The 17611-nt window shown below is 47.2% G+C and overlaps 3 protein-coding genes across 6 annotated transcripts; 1 reads left to right on the top strand and 2 right to left on the bottom strand.

Annotated features, from left to right (window-relative positions):
* Positions 1-1399: 1399 nt before the first annotated feature.
* Positions 1400-2534, top strand: TSSK2 (testis specific serine kinase 2; the record flags this gene model as incomplete). Its single annotated transcript, XM_080628815.1, has 1 exon — positions 1400-2534. Exon 1 carries the CDS (start codon positions 1563-1565, stop codon positions 2532-2534), a length of 972 nt encoding a protein of 323 aa, XP_080484941.1. The 5' UTR covers positions 1400-1562.
* Positions 2429-12310, bottom strand: ESS2 (ess-2 splicing factor homolog). Of its 4 annotated transcripts, XR_013957943.1 has the most exons (11): positions 12129-12310; positions 11744-11912; positions 10738-10833; positions 9959-10125; positions 7919-8036; positions 7024-7157; positions 6786-6888; positions 5333-5508; positions 4384-4499; positions 3224-3838; positions 2429-2527 (listed from the first exon to the last, which is right to left on the bottom strand). XR_013957943.1 is itself a non-coding variant. In XM_080628791.1 (10 exons), the coding sequence occupies exons 1-10, from the start codon at positions 12255-12257 to the stop codon at positions 3553-3555; spliced, it is 1494 nt and encodes a 497-aa protein (XP_080484917.1). In that variant the 5' UTR covers positions 12258-12310; the 3' UTR covers positions 2554-3552. The 4 variants fall into 4 exon arrangements, 3 of the variants coding, with proteins under 3 accessions (XP_080484917.1, XP_080484918.1, XP_080484919.1); XM_080628791.1 differs by lacking the exon at positions 2429-2527 and having other exon boundaries at positions 2554-3838; XM_080628792.1 differs by lacking the exon at positions 2429-2527 and having other exon boundaries at positions 2554-3838; positions 5399-5508.
* Positions 12311-13252: 942 nt separating this feature from the next.
* Positions 13253-14963, bottom strand: GSC2 (goosecoid homeobox 2; the record flags this gene model as incomplete). Its single annotated transcript, XM_080628538.1, has 3 exons — positions 13253-13357; positions 13927-14174; positions 14654-14963. 3 exons carry the CDS (start codon positions 14961-14963, stop codon positions 13253-13255), a joined length of 663 nt encoding a protein of 220 aa, XP_080484664.1.
* Positions 14964-17611: the final 2648 nt, after the last annotated feature.

Here is a 17611-nt window from a genome sequence, read left to right as displayed (position 1 = left end):
TAAATAATTAGTTGTTTAAATTACCTAAGAAATTCATTGTTATTTACCCAGTTCAGTCCTTAAAGAGTATCTCTGAAAGCATGGAAATGCTAGTAAATGGGCTCCCTTTACACTCAGGAAGACGTGAGAGTGATGTTTTTGCTTAAAGACAAAATTTGGCCTTCAATTATTTCTGCCTGAAAGGCAAAAATTGCTAATTCCTTGCAATGCTGTGGAGAGCGACTGATTTGTACAAGGTGCACTATAAAAATTGAGTCAGTTAGGGTTTTTCACAGGAAGAGTCTCTCCACCAAGAAAACACAGCATCAAACACCGCAGACCTTACAGAAGGCTGCAGGCACTGCTCAAAGAGCTGCAGAGAATTTTCCATGCAAGTTTCCTCAGTAAAATATCACCTGATTACAGCAAGTGTCCAAGAGTTCCAAGTGTCACACAGGCTGCCCTGTGCTCAGGCGTGCTGCAGGAAGCATACACATCTGGCTACGCCTGCTTCCTGCTAAAAGGTGCTTTGTGCTGCTCCAGGGTGGATCACACCACGTCAGTGCTCAGGCACTCAGCTCTGAGAGCAAGCTGTGTATGGGTAAAAATGCTCTCTTTTTTTCTTTTACTTTTGGCTGATTATAGTTTCAAAGAATGGGAAGAACCCAAAAAAAAAAAACCCCAGTGTGGTTGCCAGAAGTGCCACTTCTGTTCTTCAGAATGACATTGTCACTCATGCTGATGGACAAAGTAGGGTTGTGCTAGCCCTCATGTTTTGATCATCAACACCATCAAGTCTTTGGAGTCACACACAAAGCAGCAGTAACAACAGATCTGAAAAGGCTGAGATCAACAGAAAGCAAAAAGCCCCAGAGGTTGGTTACAGTGAAGTTGTCAACATGCAGAACAGTAAACCTTCTGAGGAAGGTGTAGTGTGAGCCTTTCTCAAGAACACCAGAAGCTGGAAGTCAAAACATAACTCCTTCACACACCAAGGGAGCTGCAAAGCCCACAAAAGCAGCCAGTCATGAGAGCTACAAAATGGAAGGGCTGGATGAACAACAAGGAAATGAACCTGAGAGAAGAAATGTCCTTCCCCTAGCAAGCCCATGAAGGAAAAATCCCCAAACCAAACTGAAACCCAGTTCTTGAACACAGCCTCAGTGAAGACATGACAAGCCCATTTCTGAGGAAAACTGGCTGGTGAGAAGCAAGCCCACATGGGGCTTGAAAGGTCATCCAAGACATACAAAAAGATGACAAATCACCTAACATGAATAAATATGAACAGACTTAGGTACATTTTAGGAAAGAAAAACATCTGAGGTACTTCCATCCTGATAGCAAAACTAAAGACCAGTTTATGATGAAGGCAGGGTATCAGTGATGTTTCCGAGTGACTTGATGCCAAGTTCTGCCCTGGATGGCATCATGCAGAAGCTTCAGGAAAGGGCTGCAAGGTCCTTCCGAGCGCCTGTGACATCACATAGGGACCAGTGCCCCAGTGCCACTCGACCACGGCAGCAGCAGCCCAAGCAACCACTACAGTGGATGCACACACCATCTGCCACCACCCATGATGCATGTCAGCACCATCTCATGCAGCTCCCCCAAGCTCTTCCACCATGGATGACTTTGCAGTGCTTGGAAGGAAAGGCTATAGCCTCAGCAACACACTAGGAAAAGGCTCTTACAGCAAAGTGAAATGTGCCTACTGTGACCGGCTGAAGTGCAAAGTGGCTGTCAAGATCATCGACAAGATGAAAACTTCTGGGGACTTTCGGGAAAGGTTTCTCCCCAGGGAAATAGAGGCTTTGAAATGTTTGAAACATCCGTCAATCATCAAAATCTATGAGATTTTTGAGACATCAGCTGGGAAAGTGTACATCGTGATGGAGCTGGGGGAAAAGGGAGACCTCCTGGACTACATCAAGATCACAGGAGCTATGACAGAGGACTTTGCTTGCATGAAGTTTCAGCAGTTGGCTTCTGCCATCAAGCACTGCCACGACTCAAACTTCGCTCACAGGGACCTGAAATGTGAGAACATCCTTCTTGATGATGGCCTCAATGTCAAGCTGACAGACTTTGGCTTTTCCAAACTCTTGTCTCGGGATAAAAATGGGAAAATGATTCTCAGCAATACCTTCTGTGGGTCTGCTGCATATGCAGCCCCTGAAGTGCTACAGGGCATTCCTTGTGATCCCAGGATTTCTGACATATGGAGTCTGGGTGTCATCCTGTATATCATGGTCTACGCTTTAATGCCATTTGATGATTCCAACATCAAGAAAATGATTTCTTTTCAGAAACAACACAGGATTACCTTCCCCAGCACAAAACACCTGACTGTAGAGTGCAAGGATCTCATTAACCACTTGCTCCAGCCCAATGTGTCTCAGAGACCGTGCATAGATGAAGTTTTGAAACACTCATGGTTGCAGACTCCAAATTCCACTGTCAAGTCCCCTCTGTCAGCTCCAGAAGAGGGTGAGTGTTCCCACAGCCCGGGTAAAGGAAAGCCAAAGCAAGAGCATCAAGCCAAATGCTATTAAGCAAAAGAGAAAAGGGAGAAGTAAATGGGATCCTCCTAAGGATGGCTGGTTTTAACAGTATCACAAAGTCGATCTAACTTGTGAACTGCTGATTCTCAACTTTAACTTCTGCTTCAGCAACAGTCCTCACCTCTTGCTTTACAAAGAATGGCAACAGAAGACACAGTACATCTGCTGAGGTGAATAAACAGCTTAACGCTATCGTTCTCAAGACCTGTCTCTGATACGGTTTGCAGGGAACTTACTATCAAAACACACTGGCCAGTTTCTTTCAGTGCTGCTGGCATTTAACAGGTCTTATACTCACCTTTCTCACATTCCTGACTACACAGGCTGCAGAATTCACATGTGCATCAACCACAGTGTATTCAGGTAGGTTATTGGGCATTGTGAACTGATGGCTGAATCTGTATGCATACTGTCTTCATAACATACCACCTCTCTTGGCAGGTCCAAGCCACATTCAAGAGCAACTCAAATTAAAGAGAAGCCCTCTAAAAATTCTGTGTCATGTCTTAATATATACATGATTATATCTGCTCTTCTGCAAAATACAAAACCAAAGAGGTCTGGCAAGCTCAAAGGAAGTCCAGTTCAACCTTTTAGGAAGGCTTACAACATTTTATAAATAGACATATCTGTACAGAAATGTATTTAAATGCATGGCCATCTTAAAAAAAGAAACATACCTTTAAACAATTATCACCCTTTTCCAAGAGTCCAGAATCTTCTCTGCCATTGCAGGAAGCATTCTTTTTCTACCACAGCCCTGTGCATCCCACCCATGCAGTTCAAAGGGAATTTATACCACAGCAAGAGATACTTTACTTCCAAAAAGCACATTACAGGCTATTTTATCTGCATAGTTTAGAGTAGCGCCGGTCCCAGATCTTCCAACCACTGGCTTCCATTCTGGCAGCTGTATCTAGACACCCCTTACACCGATGGCTCACAATGTCCCATTTGCAAACAGCTGAGCACAGCCAGCTCACTGTTGCCTTGCTGGTGACTGGAATATTCAGATGAAATCAGATGCCTTCCTTCTTTTAGGAAGCTGCAGTAAATTGTCTGTGATTGATGTAGTATCCTGAGATACTGGAGTCTGAGATACTGTCCTAGATTGTGGGGTGCTTGTGGGTGTATGAGGCCCACTTGCTGGGGTCTTGTAACCAGGTGTTCCAGTGTGGGCTGGAGAAGGAGTATAGCTGGCTCGCAGTGCTTTGTCAGTATATTTACTTGCAGTCCTGTTTACTAGTCTCTGCAAAGCTGGTGACATTGCTGGGCTTAGTCCTTTCGGAGTGAAGCTGGAACAGAATAAACAGGTTTAGAAGATATTACAGTAAAAATCTGCCACTTATGTGGAAGAGCATCAATGCTTCCACAGATGAGCTTGGTATCCACTCTCCCAACAGACCAGACCCACTGGCTGCAGAAGCCATTCTGCCTGCAGGTAAATGCAGCCTGTCTCTCTAGAGACAAGTGACAAAGAAACCTCTTACATCCCTCCGAACCTGAGTGGTACTGCCTGCCTTTTCCTTTGAGCCTGTTCTATCCTTCCTGTGACCCAGCCAAGCAAGCCTTATCACGTCTCCTCTTCGAAATGAGGCAAGACACTGATCCAGATGAATTGCTGGGTGGCTGTAAGGCAGAACAGTAATGCTGGCAAGAGAAGTATCAAGGACAGCCACCTTCCCTCAGGAATTAAGTTTTCTGATTTCTAAAAACTTGCAGTCTGACTGTACCTACTGCTGCTTCCAGTACTCTGATCATTCCTCCCTTTCTACATATGTTGATGTAAATCTCATCAGCAGACACCCCTCCCCAGTTCTGCTGTCAGAACAAATCTCACCTGGCCAAGTTTTCTGTCGCTTTTCGAAGTGCCTCCAGCTTCTTTGCTCGTTTTTTAGCTGCCGCTTCATTGGCCATCTTGAGCCCCAACCTCTCACGGCGCCCAGGCTCCAGGATCTACAAATGCATCACACAGTTCAGTTGCCAAGAGACTCACATGAATACTGCAAAAATGAGTCAAAGCACCCTCACAGTTGAATTCCAGTTTACAGGGATCTAAACTGGGTCAGCCCACAACCCTCTGCTGCTGTATAAAAGCCAGAGAGGACACAAAGGGACCTTCAACCTGCCCAAGCAAGTAACAAAAATGGTAGAACCAGTTCAGTCAAGGAAGCAGCCATTACCTCTGGCATTTCCTCCTGCTGTCTCTCCTAGACAAACAATGTCACCTGTGTCTTGCATGGCCTGGCCTGTAGCCAGCCAGCTCTCAGGCAAACAGACATTGCTACACAGCAGGAGAACCAGTCAAGGGCTTCCGAGTCTGGCAAAACATAGGCACACACAGCAAATTACATCTTTCTTGAACCAAGAGTCTCAGCTCATACACAATGACAGCAGCAGGAGACAGGTGGCATGCAGGGACCCGTACCATCAGCAAAGCCAGAGCGCCTTTTATATTCTCAAGTGATACACCTGCCTCAGACTGTGACAGCCAAAAGATCAAGACAGAGGGAAATCCTACAGTTTCTACCCATTTATACACTGAAATTGGACAAATTGGGCGTCTCTTCAGCTTCCTCTGAAAACCCCTATGTCTGTGCTTTGTATTATCAAATATGAAGTCTCACTCTCCTGACAACAGTGTGTATTCCACCTCAGGTACCTCCACCAAGCAGTGTTCATGTCCACCTCCACCCTCCAAGCAGAACCTAGATTATTGGACCCAGGGACTGGGAACACAGCCCAAAGATGTGTCACACTCCTACAGCGTTAACCTATTAGTTACTCACTTGCCTTTCCCTTCTTAGTCCTTCCCCCCAAAAAGGAATGACACGCTGACTGCTGACGTGGAATACCTTGAAGGCTGGTCCAGGCGTTCTGTCCACATACGGCGTTTCTGACCCTTCTAAGCGCAAAGGGGTGCTTTCAATTTCACCCCATGTCATAAAAGGAGACTCATTCACACCTAAAAACAAATTTTAAGAGTTATGCTCATGAAATACATTTGACTATTCATTCACCACAAAAAAATTCAGAGAGGCAAATTATGAAATGCAAATTCATCAACACACAAAGGAGCCCCTCCACTGCAGAGGAAATCACAGCCCATACTCAATAGCAACATGTGGTTCCCATTGAAAGAGCATGACCTTAAACTCACAGCATTGCCAGTGGCTGTGTCACCCTCTAGGTTACAACACCCAAGCACTGTCCTTCCCATGTGTTTATTTTTCCATTTGGTGAGCTTTTGCTTAGTGCCACTTTCATTTTTTCCTCTGTGGTACTGGTCTTCCCCTCTGTTACCTCATGAAATCTCCTTTAACATAACAAACTATTTAAAAGCAGAAAAACAGGCAGAGGACTTAGAATACAGTAACAGCCAAACTTAGAATCTATTCTGCAGTTGTAGCTGTCAGACAAAGTGCAGTCGCTGCTTGGTACAGGCTAGCCTCTAGATGGATTGAGGCTAAAAGCCCGATTAAGTCACTCGCTAGTGACTGGTATGGAACAAGCACTTCAATGGAGAAAGGAGGTGCTCTCCAAATGCCACCTACAGGCTTTCCAGAGGAAAAGCCTCAGTACATTCAGCTTTTAGCATAACAAAAGACAGGGAAACACAACGGTTAGTGAGGAACGGATGAAAGTTTAGATACCACGTTTCAACTGGAAGAAAAATCACGCCTGTTCTAACCAAAAGTATCCTACAGCTAATCCATGTGAACAAAAGGAGTATATAATATACAAGTGTATTCAGACAAAGGAGGAACCAAGAAAGTGGCAGACGTGGAGAGAAACAGGAGGTTAGACTGTAAAGGAAGTGATATGCTACATTGCTATGAGTCAGGCTGAATATCTCTCAAAAACCTACAGGACAATTCATTGGAAGATTAATGGTTGTAAAGTATCTGAGTTCTTTAAGCCCTAGAGAAGTACGACCCATGGATAAAACAAGCAGCCACAGCACCCCAGTTGCCTAGGAGGGGTCACCGCCCTCTACATGATTCCTAAGTGATAGTACGGCAGCTTGCTCAGAGCCTCTCGGGTACAGCGTGACTCCGCTAGCCAGTGTATGGGACTACGATCTAAGCACTAGGCTGAGTTGACATACACAGTACACAAGAAAGTCACCAGCTCATGACACTTACATAGATAGAAAGCTCATCTCCTCTAAACCAACAATGATACCTCAGAGTTGAACAAACAGAGCATCTTACATCAGAAAAAATAAGAAATCCCTCTTACCAGGGGCAGGAGAGGGGGTAGCCACAAATCCATATCCATTCACTTTTGGAGACTCTTGGGGTATCAGTTCTTTCCCATCTGGTCCCACTTTGCCCTGTTTGTACTGAAATAAAGAAGAGACAACACCATTCATGTGGAGAAAGGTGTGAATCAGCATGACTTAGCACACACAATTTTCCTGGTTGATGAACATTAGAATGAAGAGTCTCACAAAGTATTCGAAGTACAATTATCCAACCTGAGCATTGAGGGCTGCAGCTTGCTGGAGCTGTGATTTGCTCACGGCTTGGCTAAAAGGGTCCTTCACAAAACGGGTGTTTTGATGGACAACTTCCCTTGGCTTCTTAAACACTTCATCCCCATCAGGTACACCTTGAAAAACAAAATGCCTTTTAATAAAGGGCTCAGATAACACTAGGCAGTGTGCTCTAAAGCTCCCGACCAAAACGACACTTGCCACATATTCCTACACAACACAGAATCCATCAGCAATTGCGGTGTGTATCGCTAGCAATTTATAACAGAATTTGTACCAGACAGAAGCTTTGTAACACCTGAAATCTATAAATTAAGATCAGATTTTTCATTTTTTTTAACAAGACTTTCTTTTCTGTACTTCACTGGTTTGCAGAAGTTACCAATTGTACATATATAACCAAAGAAAAAGGCATTTACAAATTACATAGTTTTCTATATCAACTAAAGGCCCAAAAAGCTCAAGAAGCACTCTCTGAGCAGAAGCTAAGATTGAATGAAGATGACAAGAAAGCGCTCATAAAGAAAAAGACCAAACTGGAAAGAGCATTGTCTCCTGAAACCAAGTGCTTCTGTAATAATAATGACAAGGAGCTTCTAAATGACAAACAGAATATGATCACACTTTGATTGCCTTTTGCAATCAAAGGCACAGGAGTGAAGTTCAAATAAAAAAAAGAGGGGAAAAAAAAAAAAAAAAGAGAGAAAACCCCAGACTTTTAAAGCAACTTTATGTATCTGAGTTTCACAGAGGAAAAAGTGCAGTATTGCCAGTACGAGGTGCTCAGTCATCTATAGAAATGCTGTTACACTGTTAGCACTGTTCAGAGTCAATCCACCCAGAATCAATGCCCCTCACGAGAAACCTGCAACCTCACCTGTCGGATAATACATAAGGGTGTTTCGAGCTGTGTATTCCCAGGTCTCCAGTCCAGCTTTCACACTCTCCAGAGCTTGCTGCTCTGCTGAAGGAAGTGCCAGGTTCTCACTGTGCCGCTGAAAGCGTGATAGAAACAAAGATTAAAAAAGGGTGTGTAGGGGGGGAGAATCAGTTCTGACAGACTCCTGCAATGTTTCAACCAGGCATCCACGCCTTGCAGAGCTCAATCACAAGCTCAGCTCCCTGCCATAGCACACTTCACTCCTGGCATGGCATAAGCACTCTAGCAAGTGTCATTTGAGAAATCATCCTGTTCCTACCTGAGCTTGCAAACAATTCCATATGAAGTTCTGGTATAAAACCAGGTGAGAATCAGAGAAGTAAATTCTCATAAAGATTATGACTTTGTTTATTACATCTTGTGACAACACTTGTTTTGGTTCAAGCTTTTTCTGTTTTTTCGCTATCTACTAATAAAAACTCAGATGAAGCATTCATTGCTAAAAGAGGGAAGAGCAACATCAGGCACTATATCAAACATAAAGGCAGTCTACAAGGCTTTGGCATGTAACCTTGGGAGAGTATCTGTACCATCCTAGTATCATGCAAACTGCATTAGCTGAGGCAAGCAGTAAAAACCAGAACGGGCACTTATTCAATACTTAGAGAGTTTCCAAACATTTCCATAGGCAACACAGGTATGGAAGCATTTGACATACTTACACTTACTTGTGTGTACACTTACTCACGCAGCTACTTGTGTGCTGTTACCAGCATACTAGTATCACTGATACCAAAAAAACCCCTAACAGAATGCAGTCACCCACTAATAAGTTACTCCATTTAAAAACTCTCACACCAATTAAACTAGAAAATTACTGTCAGAAGCTCTATATTAAAGACATCAACTGATGTTGTCCATATACATTTAAATAGCAGTATTGTCACCAAATATGTTAAATGAGGCATAGCAAAATTGTCTGCTACACAAACAGGCATGCAGTGCGAGGAAATGCAAGGTCTAAACAGTGCTGGCTGACAGGAAGACACACAACATCAGCACAGACCAGCTCTGGAAACTTCATCCTGATCTGAAACAACTCCTGTGCTTTGCAAAAGGTCTCCTGCTGCCTGCCTTTTAATTCTGGATGAAAGCATTCGGGCAAAGAGGATGCCTAATGAGCCACAGAGAGCATTTTTATTGTAACAGACTCCAAGGGTTTACATTAGCTGGGATAAAACCATAACACTGACTCACAGTAACACAGCAGGAAACACTCAAGTGTCAGTGCCAAACTTCATTAAAAGGCACTGCAACTTACATCCATCACCGATGCATCTGGCATCAATGCTGGCTGCTCACTGCTGATGGAGAAAGATTGACATGGCAGCTCCAGAACAGGCCTTGAATGCCCCATGAAGCTAGCTGAGGCAGACAGCACAGCCAGCTGTCCTGTGTACAGGACTTTACTTCAGCAGCTGAATAGATTATTATTGGCAACAGAAACAGAAATAATACAATCTAACTGCAAATAATAAAGGGCTCATGGACAAACTACAGGAACTTTTCTCAGCTGCTCTCCTTGGTATTGCTGCTTATGGAAGAGATTGTCAAGAACAGCAATACTTGCACTCAGTGCACGGCTCCAGTCTCACAACTTTAGGAAGAGATAGATCCTCAGCAACTATGTCAACACTGCTTGAGTTACAGATGGGGAAAAACCAGAACTGCAAAGGAAGCAACGAGCTGTCACAGGACCCAGGAAACTCAGGCTTAGCTCAGATTTAATGTGATCACCCCAAGCACCTACTTAAAATCAAGTCCTTTCTATTCTTATTCTGCAATATGAATAATTCCATGGTTTAATGCAATAGCCTCACACTCAGAGCCCACGAACTCCCATCTGTTTTTATAGTAGGATTTGAAAACAAAACGATAATATTCTATTTAATCAAACAAGACAGACATACAGTAAAACAGTATTTCCCTGTTGTGTCACTTCAGGAGAGCAGAGATACAGCTGAGCCATTTCCCTACCTGGGCATACTCCTCTTCTGCACTGTACAGCCAAGCGTGCTTGACTTTCTCCTTCTCTTTGGCCAGTTCCATGATCTGCTCAAACGAAGCATTATCTTCACTTGTGTGTTTTGCTAGGAAGCTGTCCAGACTGGGAAGTGCCTCTTTATCATCTTTCTCTGCTACTCCTAACAAAAAGAGGGAAGAAGCCTGAGAAAAGTTAACACCTCCTTTTCTACAACAGCACTATACATAATTCTTAATCATTCTGACAGCAAATTTTCTACAGACCCACTAATAATTAACATGAAGCTTGGTGGAAAAAAAAAATACATGCATGCAGAGTGGTACAATAAAACATTCTTTTTTGCATGACATATAACCAATTTTCCCATAAAAGTTTTTATGGCATTTATAGCTATTTTTGTTAAAGGAAAAATGCACACATGGACAGCTGCTAGTAGACATTTTTAATATCGCATATGAATAGCTCTGCCCCTACAATCTTTGCTTACTTACAGAGTTAATTTCAGGTGATGTAGAAAAAAAACTACCACCTTCAAAGAGATCAACTGAGCTCAGAATTTACACAGCCCTAAAGAGACCCATAATTGAGAACTCGCACACATGACACAAAACTGCACATCAAGTTGAACTGCAGAGTGATAATTTTCACCCATTAGAAGGTTAAAGGAAACTGCTTCAACATCTGCTAAATACCCACAACCCATCCAGGAGACAGAGCTCACAAAAGTGTTTTTCTGCTGAAGAATTCAGCTGAACAAACACCATTCTCGTACCTTCCCCTGCAGCTTTGACACCAGCTTTGGATTTATCCTCCAGTGGAAGGCCACCTGGATGCACTTCTGGGGTTTCAAACGTGGCTGGAGTAACATCTGAGACAGAAAAAACAGGACACTTGCTGTGACATCCTCCACCACAGAAAGGGTCACATGCCGAACAAGGCACAGAACACATAGCAAGAGAACCACAATTTAATTAAAAATTGTGAAAAAATGCCAAATGTTTAATTCTGTCCCAAACACTGAACAAGATTTTGCTCTCATTTAAGACATCATTTTTCTCCTGCTGGGAAAAATTCACAGGAGAGCCACAGCCCAGTTTATTTGCCACCTTACGCACAGCTTTTGCCCACAGAAGCAAGCAGCAGCACAACAATCTTGACCTAGGCCAGGGCCAGTCCCTGCAGCAGAGGAGAAAGGGAAACCACTGGCTGACACATGCTCTTTGCTGCAAGAAAGCCTAAACCCCACTGAAAGAGCTTAGCCAGAAACTGGGCTTTAATGTAATAGACACCTGAACCTGAAGTGAAAGCAGACATACAGCAGGGCACTAGATGTCTGCTGTGTGAACCTCTGATAAGCACAAGCTTCCAACACCTTCTGTCCCCCATGAACAAACACCTTACACATCTGCAGACGTAACAAGAACTCCCAAAACTATAATAAGGATTCAAAACATAGCTTAGAGTTTCTGATACAATAATATTGCACATTCAAGCACGTAACATTCCCTAGGGAGCAGGAGCTTGGCAAAAGATGCCTGTGAGGAATGGTTATTCAGTAGCTGGTTTTTTTCCAAAACCGTTCCCTCAGGAAGGAAATATAAACACCATCAAACAGAAATTCAGCATCACTCATCTGACAGTGGCTACTGCCCAATCTGGCACGCTAATTCCCATGCAATGACAATTTGAATCGTTAAGATAAGCACTGCCTTCACACAGATAAATCAGAGCAATAACATCAGATATAAACCCTCACACCCCAGTGATGCAGTTCTTACAGGGTACAGGTGTGTCCCCCGATGATTTGCCCAAGGAGGAGCCAAATTTGATCGCGATTTGCCTCATTTTCTCCAAGTCGCCGTTTTCTTCCGCTTCCAGATACTCCTTCTGCGCTCGCAACATCTCCACATCAGGGAAGAAGTCTCGCTGAATGATCTTCTCGAGACGCTGCAAACACAGACACAGCTGCGGGGCCGCGCTGGGACACTCGGAGCGCCGCGCCGGCCGCCGGGCAGTGCACAGGGCGTGCCGGATCCCGTCGGGCGGCCGCAGAGCTGCCTCGCCCCCAGGCCCAACCGCAGTCCCGGTTACAGCGGGACCCGCCGCGCTCGACCCAGGCGCCGGGAGAGCTGGGCCAGGCCCAGCCCAGGCCCGCCGGCTTACCTCGATGTAGGTCTCCTCATCCAGGATCGCCTTCGGGCGCCTGGAAGCCGGCGGGGTCGCGCCGTCGCCCTTGCTCGCGGCCAGCACCACGGCACGGGCGGAGGCCGCCGGAACCACGGCTTGCTCCATAGCGCCGGGCCGGGCCCACCGCAGCAGACCCGCACCTCCCTCAGCCACCGTCGCAAACGCGACAAGCCGTGACGTCACACCGCCGCGCCACGGGAACCCGAAACATCCCGCCCCCTCCGGCCCGCCCAAGGAAGAGACGCACGGAGCTGTGCTCGCGGCGGCCAGCGCGCCCCCTGCCGGCAGGGAGGACCCGCCCGGTCATAGCGGAGCTGGCGGCGGTCACACGGATGGGCTGGGCCGGGCTGCGGAGCCCTCTGCCCACAGCCCCCCACGGGCCTCCTCAGGACACCGGGGAGCGCGCACCGCCGCTTGGGTGGTTGGGGCCGCGGGAGGCCGCCCGCGGCGGTGGGCACGGCACGGCACGGCACGGCACGGCACGCACGGCGGTACCGGGACGGCCGCGTTCACTGCTCTCGCTGCCGCGGTCGTGTTTGGCCCTGCCCGGGACGCGCACAGGGAGCGGCGCGGGGTGAGCAGGGCGGTCGCTGTGCCAGCTCCTCCCGCCGGCTGCAGGGGGAGGGCCCGGTGTCGTTAAGGATCAAAGTGCCCGTGCGGTGCGCCCCAAAGCAACTGCAGATGCCATGGAGGTGCCGGAAACAGGAAACATTCATTCGCAGCGTGTGTTGCACGTGTACAGCAGTGAAACAAGCACAAATACTGCCTGCACGGAGCAAGGCAAGGAGAGGAGTTTCCGCTCCTGTTGAAGCACACACATTGAACACTGGCATCGCTCTGTCCCCTGCACGGGCTTTGGTGGTGGTTTCTGCTTGAGCATCTGAGCACATGCCTGGCGAGTTATGTGCCACTTGAGCTAGGTTTGGGAGAGAAACTGGGATGTGAATGTGCTGTGTCTGCTTTTACCTGTCCTCATCCTGTGGGAATCACAGATTCCCTTTTGCCTCATTAGTGCCCCTCGGGCTACCCCCTACAGAACCTGTCAGCTATGGGAAATGGGTGCTCTGGGCGTTCAGCTGCTGAGATGCAGCCGGTGACCGCTAACAGCTCTCCTCGGGGGACTTCCTGGTGCCTTGAAGGATCAGTGCCGAGGCGGACGCCCTCTTCTGATGCCGCCACTTGGCCCGGCGGTTTTTAAACCAGACCTGTAAAGTGCAAAGCAAGAAAAGAACTTTCACATCCCATGTGTTGCTTGGAAGGGAGACAGCAGCTTACACCCTTGGACTGCATAAGCTTTATGTAGTCCAAGCTTTATGTATAGCATAAGCTTTAGTGTACTGTAATACACCTCCCAGTATAAGGTTTTGGTACAGTAGGTAATGAGCCTCTCCCCTGCGATCTTGCTCACTACATGTAAGGGGGACAAGAGACCTGGGACCCCCCCCAACAAATTCAGAAGTCACACAGATCACATAAATAAGGATTAAACACTTCGGTGAGGGGATGAGCTGAATCCGGCATGTGTGTGTTTATACAGGTGATTCTAGGAGAGGAGTGAGTGAGTTTGTGGGGCCAGATACCTGAACAAACCAGCCCAGCAGAACTGTTTCCTATTGCTCTATTGTTTGCCAAACCTAAACAGTGTTTTGTCAAATACCCAGCAATGGTTTTTAAACTGAGGGCCTGGGTCTGCACCTCCTGCAAAAAGACAGTGCAATGCCATGGTCCGTGTGCCTGGGGGCAAACAGCACCTCACTGGGTGTCAGGATCTCACCTCTACCCTCTCCTCCTTCAGGTGAATGCGGTTTGCGAGGTGCTCGCGGGTGATGACGTCCGGGTACTGGTTCTGATGGAACAGCGTCTCCAGGGCCTGCAGCTGCTCCTCGGTGAATATGGTGCGGTGCCGGCGTGTCCGGCGCTGGATCTGGTGGCAACTCTGCAGCTCGGCCGGGTTCCCCTGGGGACTCTTACAGACCCTGGTTGCTGAGTGGAAGAGCCGCATGGGCCAGGGGAACCGGGTGTCTGCAAGGGGAGAGGTACCGCAGCAGTGTTAGGTGTGGGGGGCTGAAACACATCTTCCTCAAGGCAGCTCAGGCATAAGTTCATCCACACATCTTGTTTGGAAGGAAGCAGCCAGCACAGGTGACAAGCTGTGTGATCACCATGCAAGCGAGAGAAGGCTTAGGGCATCACTTTTAGGCAGCAGAACCATGGAGCTCCGCACTCCACAGGGAGCTTCCACCCCTAGAAGCGTCATATCTCAAGTGTTTAACACTAAACCAGTAATAAGTCATAGCACCTGCTGCTTTTCAAACCATGGTAGCATTGCAGGTAAAAGTGCCTGCTCTTTGGAGCTCAGCTCCTGGAGCTGGGATTTGAGACCACCGTGGTGGCAGGTCAGGTGCAGTATTGTGACTCAATGCCCAGGTTTTCCCCTCCACATGGTTCTGGCACCAGTCCCTCCACAAGCCCAATGCCATGAGTAGAACTCAAACACTCACCCAGCCAGCCCGGGGAGTCCTGCAGAGAACGGGTGCTCGTGTGAGAACAGCAGCAGCAGTTGCAGCCTGTTCTTTCCAGCTCTTCCTCTTCTTCTTCCTCCTCCTCCTCCTGCAGGGAGCTGGCCGGGATGGTCTCCAGCTCACACAGACCCCTGGGTGCGCAGTCCAAGATGCTCCGGAGGCACAGCGGGACCAGGACCTGGGGCCTCTTCTCTGCCGGGCTGGAGAGGATGTCCTCGATGCTGAATGAACACGGCTTCTTTACGCCTCTCTTGTCGGCGTTGGTGTCTGATCCTGGCTCTGAAGACATCTTCTGCCAGCAGCTGGAGAGCTCAGGCTGAGAGGATTTGCCCTCTGCGCTCTGACTCCCGAGTGGGGTCTCAGAAGCCAAAACACAGCTTACATAGCTTTTGAAATGGACTGGCAAAGCCATCTGGAATCACTGCTTTGTCTTGGCATTTCAAATGACTGTCACTCTCACAGCTGAGGTTTTATTTTATACAGACACACACTTTTTCTCCTTCTATCCCAGCTGCTTTATGACTGAAGCCACCCTAAATTTATATATATATATAGAGAGATATAATCCCTTTGGAAAGAAAACCATAAAGCCCCCTGTGAATAAAATAAATTCTAACTAATCTGGGCAGCTTTGTGAAGGGTTAGTGTGGATCTAAGATTTAGCTAATCCCACAAAAATGACTGGAAAAGGAAATCTGATTTCTCCATCTCGGGTGTAGATTTGAGGTGGTTATGATCTCCATTGTGCTGCAGCCTCCGATCCAAGGAAGGGGGAGGATAGCTGTTCCCAGCCCGGAAATGGACCAGAGGATTAACTCCTTAAAAGAAGCAAATTATCCCTTTCTCTGGGCAAATGAAAGCTTTCCCATCAAAAGAGAGCTGTCATATCACACAATATGAGAGAGGAGAGAGTTCAGCTTAATAAAAAATCATTTTTAATGACAGCATAGCCTTTGGCTGTGCCAGAACTCTCTGCAAAAGTTGACTTATTTTCTGCTGAAAGCAGAGAAATTGTATTTTCCCTCCTTCCCCTTTCCTCCACCTCTGCTGCCCTAATCACAGTCATAATGCAGATGCTTTGCATGTATCCAGCATAATCTTTGTCAGGATTCAAAGCCCTTAATAAATTAGATTACTGGCAGCTCGCAGCAGCTCTGTGGCACAGCTTAGTGGCATGTAGCCACCCCTGTACAGCTGAGCTTCAGCCCTGCTCGGCATTTGGAATGCCAGAGAATGATTGCTGCCCGCTGCCTTCATGCGCAGGCAGGCAGGCAGGTCCCACAGCAGCCCAGACAGGGTGCCACAGCTAATGGGTGCTTCAGGGAGCCCAGAGCAGCCTGGACGTGCTGCCTGGAGCAGCCAGGCTTCCCCAAAGCTTTATCAGTTCAATTCCCAGCTTCTTCTGTCCAGCGAGAGAAACTGGGGTGAGGCTGTGGCCGAGGGGTGGCTCAGGACAGGAGGGGACGCCTGGCACCAATCAATCTGAGGGCAAACAGCAAGGCCAGGCAGATGCGATCCACAGGAGGACAGAGGACATCTTCCATCTTGGGTTTGTAACTGAAAGGAGCAGCTCCAGTTAAAAGAGAGAAGACGTGGTTCAGCTTGGGTTGCTTGGGAAACTTAAACCCAACTTCTCTTGCCCTCTGTGTGGTTTAAGAAAGGCTTCAGGAGCGCTCTCCCTCATGGTGTTTCTTTGCAGGGGAGAGAAGATACCAGTCCCACTCCCAGTACAGCAGGGAGACACACAGGTGAGTGCTGTGAAACCACTGCACATCAAAGGTCCTCGTGGCACCTCATGACTTCACGCTGAACAGCCCAGCAACTGCTCCAGCACTGCTAAAAACGAGAGCCAGTCTCCAGGAGAGCCCCCTCTCAGTCCCCATTCCTTTCTCTGCTCTGCTTTCTGCCTGCCCTTCCTCTCCCTGCTGGTTTCCCAGTGCTGGGAAGGGATGTCCCGTAGCCACCCTACCTGTGACGCTCAAATCTCTGTTAAATCTCACTTAAAACCAAACCACTATTGTTTCTTCGAGCCCTTTATCTGCCTCTCTTTCAGCTCTTCCAGTGGCGTAACATAAGTTATAACCACGCTCTGTGAATCTTTACATGTTTTCTACAGGTTTGACAGGAGAATACCTTCGTAGCCGTCAGGTCTGGACACGTTCACTGCTGCCCTGCCAAGGTGTCAGTGCTCCAGAGAGGCACTGGGGATCGACTACTGCCAGGGATCATTGCAAATTGCTCCCAGCTTTAAAGCGCGTACCCAAACACTGACATGGGAATGGATGTGGGGCCAGGTTCTGCTCCCCACACTGTGCTGCTCCAGAGGGACTGTAGGCGAGTGAGCTGGGACACGTTGTGGCCCGATGCAGGATCAGACCCTTTCTGCTCTTGGCTGTAATAATCATACGCCCAAAGCAGATTAATTTTCCTTCCCCATCCTTAACAAAGGACACTTTCCCTTGGCCTCCTCTGCCCGTCCCTGCTTCCCGCCACACATGCACTTAGCCTATTAGGATCTCTGCTGATTGCTTTCTTTCATTCCTCCTGTACCTTTCACTTCAGAAAATGGACTGGTAATACTTCTTTTATCAAAGAATTATGGGATTTAGGACCCAGATCTTACAAAGAGACTTTTGATAGCTGCTGGTAATCGAATCCCAATCGGCTGCCACTTCTCTGCACCCTGTTACTGGAGAGGAATAAAGGAAAGGGATTTCTGCTGTTCTGTTTACTGAGCCTCCATGAGATAGGATCGCTGGGCTATTTCGTATTAGAAAAGGAAAGGAAAATAAAACAAGAAAGAAAAAACATGCAGACAAGGGAGGACAATATAGATATAGATAAAAAGAAAAGAAACAGGCTCTTATCATTTTCTTATTGGTTAAGGAGATTCTAAAGCCATTATAGAGGATTAGCAAAAAGGTTAATCTGCTTTCG

This window comes from Psittacula echo (genome assembly GCF_963264785.1).
Source record: "Psittacula echo genome assembly, chromosome: 13".
NCBI lineage: Eukaryota > Metazoa > Chordata > Aves > Psittaciformes > Psittacidae > Psittacula > Psittacula echo.
This window is presented reverse-complemented; position numbering and strand designations above follow the sequence as displayed.

Bases quoted from the DNA above. Each gene is read 5' to 3' on its own strand.
- ESS2 (XM_080628791.1), bottom strand. From the start codon at position 12,257: ATGGAGCAAGCCGTGGTTCCGGCGGCCTCCGCCCGTGCCGTGGTGCTG. The intron at 10,126-10,737 runs GTACGAGAATGG...TCTTTTTGTTAG, and splicing joins TGTCAAAGCTGCAGGGGAAG to GAGTAGCAGAGAAAGATGAT. The intron at 7,158-7,918 runs GTGAGGTTGCAG...TTGTTTTTCAAG, and splicing joins CCTTATGTATTATCCGACAG to GTGTACCTGATGGGGATGAA.